Genomic DNA, 7,619 nt, shown 5'->3' with positions numbered 1-7,619 from the left:
GGCTTAATGTGAGATGAAAAATAAATTGTTACTTCTATTAATATAATACCAGCAGTTTCATATATTTCAATACAATCTTTAAACTATAGCAAGCTGTTGTGATTATAATGTCCATTTTGATTGACCCATCTACTACAGGATAAACTTCAAATTAAAACGTCAGTTCTAGTTATGTATTGATATATATTACTACAGTATAGCGTAGATATGTTAGGGTAATTGAGAAATAAATTTTGTTTTATTTTTCATGTATTGTAATAAGATATCGATAATATAATCAATTTACAAAAATCTATTTGACATACAACGAAAAACAAATTGCATTTTCAATTGCGAGAATGTGTCGAAATGTTTTAATAACAGATCGAAAAAGTACTGCTTCATCTAATTTTCAATTATGTAAAAACTAATTTGATATAAAATTGAAAACAAATAGAGTATTCAGGTAATATAACGAAAATATATTTAATCGGTGGGAATACACTTTTAGTTTTAAGAATGTGCAGAGCTAATATAGTGTATGAAACAAATTGCGATTTTAATTGCAATCACAGTAGTTTCGGGTAAGATGGGCTTCCCAATAAGATGATTCGCGACCTCGTGAAACAAATTCCAATTTTTATCCCCTTTTCGTTGTATTACATTAAATGGTTGTAACAAATTTATTATTTCAATTTGAAAATTATGCAATTTTTGTCGAATCAATTAAATTCCTACCTTTAGTTAATACTACGAAGAACATTGGGAAAAGAAAAGTTGTAATAACCTGGAGCTGCAACAGCAACAAAAAAAACGTTCACGCCTCACAATTGCATACTAAATCATATGCATCTCATCCGGTCAATCTGCATGTTATGGCGTTATACATGGGATCTAATCTATGTATATATATGGGATCTAATCTATTTTCCTTTCTAAAAAAATCTGAAACTACTTTTTTATTTTAACTTGATCTTAAAATTCCACATTTATTTGCAAATATATTTTTTTAATTGTAGATATCAATAGAATGGACTATGTATTAATGTTCTTAAAAACCGTGTTTAATATTATATTGCAATAATATCATTTTGATCGTGATTTATTACTACTGTGATAGCACCTAGAATTTTTAGTATTACGATATTACTATTACAAAAATTCGTAGAAAAATTGAAATTTAATCAGTAATAAGATAATAATTTCTATCGTAAGCTTCTGCTGTTGTGATATTAAAAATGTCCATTATTAAGACAAGTATCTACCATTACGATGTTTCTATCGAAGAAATTTATACAAAGATATTCAAATTATGATAAGTATCTTGGATTTAAGGTATTGCATTAACTAAGTTGTACTCTTGACAAATCAATTAACTTCACAAAAAAAGAATAAGTATCCAAATATTATAGTTTGATTTTTTTTTTAATTTTCTGCGAAATATAAAATCAGTGTCACATATAATATTACAGTAGATCTATCATGTAAAGAGTGTATCAGCTAGTATATTTTTGAAGTGTTCATCTATAGCACAATAGGCCAAAAAATAAATAAATAAATAAGGCTAATATCAAAAGGAAAACAAATATGAAAAGTAAAACAACTGCTTTGACAGTAATATTTGAAAACGAATTATAAACCGGAATTGGTTAATTTGTTCTTTAAACGGTTCAACTAAGAAATAGAAAGTAATTATATTACGATGGTATTATAAATTGTTGCTATTACATATAATGTAGACAGACATTCGGTTCGATCATGGTGGCGCCCATGGCTGTCTCACAGCTCCGGCACACACCGTGGTGGTTGATACACGGTGCCTATTGGACGACTCTGTAGGTACATACGTACAACTCTGCGGGATTACGTGCAACTTTCCATATCGAGGAGTTTTATAGCTGTGGCTCTCGGTAGTGGGATAACCAGGGGCGCCTACACGCGTTCGACTTCGACCACTTCAGCTCGAAGTGGTCAATAAGACAAACATCCGCGAGTACGGGGCTGTATTCGTGAAACGTGAATGCCGGGAGTACCATCCAAGAAAAGAGATGTTCCTCTCTCGGATGGAATAAATAGCAACGCTTCAGATCGACCGCCTCGATACATGTTGCCAGCATAATACACGGAACACTATATAAAGAACTTACGACGAACGAGTAAATTTCTACTGTTCCGTTAAAAATTCTGCGAACGCTCCAGCTCATTATTTGCAGCTGCCACGACAGTACACGATAGTTATGAAAGTAAACGCAAGTGGTAGTATGCTGGTATAATAATTTATTATACAGCATGGACCGTACAAAACATGTCAATCGTTTTACAAACTATGCGCATTGTACATAATGCAACTTTCAATGTTTCTTATAGAATATTTTTTACAATATATATACAACAAATAATTACATGTGTGCTAATTACATTCTAGACTTAGAGATTGATTGTCCCTAAAGTTCAGACATGTCTAACAGCGCGTTTAAATGCGTCGGCAGCCAATTCATGCCGTTGTGGCACACGAATAGAACGTTGCCATCTATGTAGGCTTGCACATTGCCCACTTTGTATACTTGTTTCGCTTCTCTGTAGCGATTCGGTATTGGCATGAATAGGATGCCTCTTTCCTCGCACTTCTTCTGCACGAGGTCCTTGAAACCTTGGGGAATTTGCGATGCTGTTCTCACTGCCTCTGCGAGCCTCTGCAATAATATATGTGATCGTGTAATTTGCAAAAATATATATCAGCATAAAATTTCGAAAATTAATATTACTATGAAATCTGCAATAAAATATAATACTGATTTTTAAGAAGTTTATAATGAAATCGCACCTCCATCCTTGGTTGAGCATTCGCTGGCATCTGCGACATTGTGGGTTGAGTTCTTTCCAAGCTTGTCAGATACGAAACTTGTTCCATTGCTCCCGGTTGGTGACTCTGTGGTCCGCTGACTGCTCTATTCATCAAGTCCAACGCTTTCTTGAAATGTTCTGTAAAAAAACCGGCAATATAATGGTTTATGTAATTTAGTACATATCTAAGCCGATCGCACAACAAAAATACCTTTTACTAGTGGTTCGGAGAGTATTTTCTCACTTAGCATGCCTTTCCAGCCCATGTACCAGTTTGTGACTTGGTCATAGTTGGGGGAATGATTCAACCATAAGGCCAAAACTTGCAACCATTTGGGGAAGAAGAACTTGTCGAGCAGGTTTGCCATTATGTGGTTTGGAATCAGTTCTTTCCACTCGTATACCCAGTTCCATTGATCCAAGTGCTGTTGGTGTGGGTTTATGACGAATTCTGAGAGCGCTATTTGCAATTTTGGAATTATATTCTTAACTAGGAAGGCTTCCATGTCTCCCTTTGCAAAAACGTTTGCCCATGGTTGCAGCATCAACCTGGCAGATCTGTCGGATGGATGCCACCCACCTAATGCGGAACCCAGTTTGCGGCGGATTATTGGATATATTAAAGTATCTAAACGATTTCCTAGAACAGTAAAATGGCATTTTTCGACATCAAGTTTGAATTTCTGTTAGTCATTATATTACAAAACAACTTGTTAAAATTTGTTTGACAGGGTAATTAATCTAAAATTAATACTTACGTAACAATGGTAGCCAAGGATGAATCCACGTGTGGATGGGCACAGTGTCTGTAAGAGGATTCCATTCTTCCACTTCCAAAGTAAGTTTTGGAAGAATCAATAAATCTAAAATATTTTCCAGTATCCATCCTGGTAGCAACGGCATCCAGATTTCTATTAGTTCAATAAGTGGATCTGGCTGTCTACAAGCCCATTGTCTAAAATAAAAATTAATAAATGCACCAACTTCGACTTTACTTTTATCTATGTATAATAATGAAATGGAACTTACTGAATGGCGCCTCTAATTGATGGCATCCATGCATTCCAAACTAGTTGATCATATGGATGCATAGTTCTTGTCTGAAGTGTAGTGGTACCACTTTCGAGAATACTTTTCCACTGTTCAAACAATTTAATAGGTTGCTTTGGTTGCATTGTTGGGTTCCAGCTGGCTAAGCAATCCTTTATCTTGGGACCAACAAAGCTACTAGCCAATTCACCAAGCTCGTACATTTTATATTCCTCATAGTATTTATCTTGCAAATCTTTGAATGCTTCGGCAGTTTCTTGTAAAGTCAATTGATTGGTTTCATCCATTAACCTATCAACAATTTCTAACACATTTTCTAAAGTATCGATAAGCTGACCGTGATGATCTATAACTTTTGATATACTCTTTTTTTCTGCTTCTAATGCAACTACTCTATCACTTAAATGCCTCGTGCGTCTATCATTTTGTATAATATCTTGTTCGCACATATCTACAAGTATATTCAAATTATGTTGAAGCTCTGGTAGTGCAAAATTAACTTTGGATTTCTTGTCAGTAATTACGACGTTCTCATCGGGTCTTTGCTGACCTCCAGCTATTGCGTGATATCCACTAAGGATTCTTTGTTCTGGACCAGTCATATCTATAACCTTAACTCTACTCATTTCATTCGATACTCTCACTTTCTTATTAGGTTTCAATTTTCCATCTTCCAAAACCTGGTCTACACTTCGATAAACATATTTTACTTTTTTCTTTGTTGCACTGCTGTCTCCTTTTCGCCACTGTGATAATTTGCCCTTGGAATCTTTCCCTTCTTCTAAATCATCTTCCTTTTTCTTTTCTGGCACTTTTGGACATTTTTCTGGACCATAAGCACCAATAGCACCTCTGCCTTTTCTCAGATGTACCTCCACTGGAGCACTTATACCTTGTAATTGCTTACCCAATCCTTTGCCAGGTTCAAAACCCATCTAAAGTATAAACAAAATGTGTTAAATATATTTTTGCAATATAAATCAGAAGTAGCAAAGAATTTTATATACAGACCTGCAGTAGTAGTTTTGCACCAATACCTTTGGTATGAACTTCCCAACTACCCATTCCGCTTTGCATAAGCAGGGGATTAACTTTACTTTTCTTTCTACGTAAGCCAGCAATATCTCCATCAGTGTTCATAGAAAAGCTTGCACGTAGTGGTGCCATGCTTGGTCGTTCATCTTCAGAACTATAAAAATGCAAACAGAAGGTGGTTAATATTTCATTAGTCGAATTATTTTTCAAACAGAAAGGGTTTACTCATTCCTGAATCAAGAAAGAGCCAAATACCTTGAACTATTTGGATATTCTCTCTGCGATTTACTTGTATTTTCATTATCACTATCATCTTCGTCTTTCTCCTCCTCTTCTTTTGGTTTTCCTGCTTGTTGAATACCGCCTGCCACAAAATTAACAGGGGCTGTATAATTCTTTGGTCCTTTATCAAAAGTTTTGAACGATGGCCTGGCAGATAATTCTTCCTCGTCGCTATCATCTGCCCAAATACCTGAAGTAAAACAGTTTTGGTTAGTATACGAAATTATCATTTCAAACAATTAGAGAAATATTTCTTTATAACAGGTGAATTAAAATAGAAAATCTTACCAAGCATTTGTTGCTTCTTGGATAATTTTCGCCTAGGGCGATTAATATTAAATTCATTTTCAAGATCGTAGTCTGTGATTTCAAAACTTTCTACTTCGTCTTCCGACATTATAATAATGTCTTTTAATCTCTTCAATACGTTCTCAATAATGTTCACTGTTTTATATTTAAAATGCCATGTATAGTATAAATAAAACAACGATAATATTTAAAAAACTTAATAAACGTTAGAGGTTATGTTTTATTATAGTCACAAGCATATACTCAAGGCATTTCACTAACGATACGCAGAACTTCACCACAATGAGCCCACCATCATAGTAAGCATTTCGGCTTTCCCATTGTAAGCATTTTTATCCCCACCATTGTAATGCGTACCCAGCTCTGCGCATTCGCTTTAGAAAGAGAACGTCAGATGATCAAGAGAGACAGAACGAACCCAGCAGGCTGTATGTGTAAGTTTCTACGCGGACGAGACCGAAGCCATTCCACGTTATTTTGTTTGCGTCTCACTCTTTTCTGTACCTAGCGCTCCATCTTAAACACGCGGCGCGATATTCGATTTGTACTTTTCGTGTTGAGAAATTATCGACCATATTTGAGCGACCTTAATACTACTTAATTGACACGCACGCAAGCATCAGTTAAATTGCACGCATTCCTGGACGGATAACGATTCCAGGATGGATGTCATATTGTAAACTAAAACAATTCGCTATAGTTAGACATAGTATAAAAATTTGTGAGAAACAAAGGAATCACTTAACACTTATAAAACTCACTCCACCCGGATCGCTCCGAATAACGAGACGATATCTAACAAACTTAAATTAAGAACCCTAACAACCTATGCGCGGAGGAATATCAATTTTAACAATTTTCAAACGAAGATTACGTGTCCATGTGTAGATGAGACGTCTTCCTACGATATCCTTCGATGAAAACCTAAACATTTTTAAACGTTAAAATCATATAAAATTTCGAAATAATTATTACTTTCGAAAAGTCTTGTCGTAGAGAGATAGCATTAATAACTGTCCTACTGGGATGTCTGAATTAACAAAATTTTGTAGTTTCATGAACTAGAAACCATTAGCTAACATGTAGCTTACGGGTTTTCGAAAATTTTAATTATTCTAGAAACGATCGTCGATGCAAGACGTCCGCAAATGTACTGGACTGTATAATCAAAAATTCTATGGGGAGAAAAATACTGATTGCATACCGCACCGTGTGTTTCAGATAGAACACCAGGCGTGAAAAGATGAGACCGCAAGCATGGCAAAGTGAGACAAACTACATTGGTCGTTGTTGTGACTTGTTCGCTTGTGGTTGTACTAATGTCGTGCTTTCTTGCTTTCTTACTCCTCTCCTCTCTGTCTAAAACTGCGAGGGAAGCACTGTTTAGCTATGACTGTCAACCAATCAGAGAAAAGCAATTTCTGTACCTTACCCCAAATTTCTGAGCTATTTGCTCCCGACATGCTCAGTACGGCAAAACAAATACAATCTAAGCAGTGCTGCCATTTTAAATTACAGAAAACTACAAACTATAGTCTTATAGAGATGCAACTTATATTAGAATTCTTGACAGGAACATTGTAGAACTACATATTTCAATTGTAATATGTCGGAAGCAGTGTTTAATAAATATATAATTTAATATACGGTTGCTTAAAGAATTATTTGATTTACGTGTCATAAATGTAAATGAATACTTCTACACATTTAGGATAATTTCTATATGTTCTTATTATATGTTACGTTATTACGTTTCATGAGCGACGCGAACATAGCCACTAGTTTATATTACGACCGCGCTACTAAATTATACCCTTTCAATTAATGGCGACAGGAGGGAAATTCGAATATAAATACAAATTTAGATCGTATATTTACATAGAGATTCAGTATCGCCCGAGAGGAATAACTGAGAATATGTAAGGAGATAATGAGAGAGTTCCCACGAAATTCTTCGTTGAGCCTTTTTTTATTTAGCGAGACTAATTGAGGGATGTAGAGAAAGTCACATACCCTCTCGTAAGATCCTCTCCAATTTCATATGAACTAGATGAGTCACAATAACAAACTCGGATCTCTCAAGTACAGGATGTCGTAAATCTTTAGACAAGGACCTCTCT

The 7,619-nt window shown here is 35.2% G+C and overlaps 1 protein-coding gene across 1 annotated transcript; it reads right to left on the bottom strand.

The window, feature by feature from the left end:
- Positions 1-2,249: 2,249 nt before the first annotated feature.
- Sip1 (septin interacting protein 1) lies at positions 2,250-5,923 on the bottom strand. The gene is made up of 8 exons (XM_078186067.1): positions 5,479-5,923; positions 5,164-5,380; positions 4,885-5,062; positions 3,853-4,808; positions 3,582-3,778; positions 3,035-3,463; positions 2,804-2,961; positions 2,250-2,672 (listed from the first exon to the last, which is right to left on the bottom strand). Exons 1-8 carry the CDS (start codon positions 5,585-5,587, stop codon positions 2,424-2,426), a joined length of 2,493 nt encoding a protein of 830 aa, XP_078042193.1. The 5' UTR covers positions 5,588-5,923; the 3' UTR covers positions 2,250-2,423.
- Positions 5,924-7,619: the final 1,696 nt, after the last annotated feature.

The sequence above is a fragment of the Augochlora pura genome, chromosome 7 (assembly GCF_028453695.1).
Source record: "Augochlora pura isolate Apur16 chromosome 7, APUR_v2.2.1, whole genome shotgun sequence".
Lineage (NCBI taxonomy): Eukaryota > Metazoa > Arthropoda > Insecta > Hymenoptera > Halictidae > Augochlora > Augochlora pura.
Note: the sequence above shows the minus strand (reverse complement) of the source record. Positions and strands in the feature narration are given on the sequence as shown.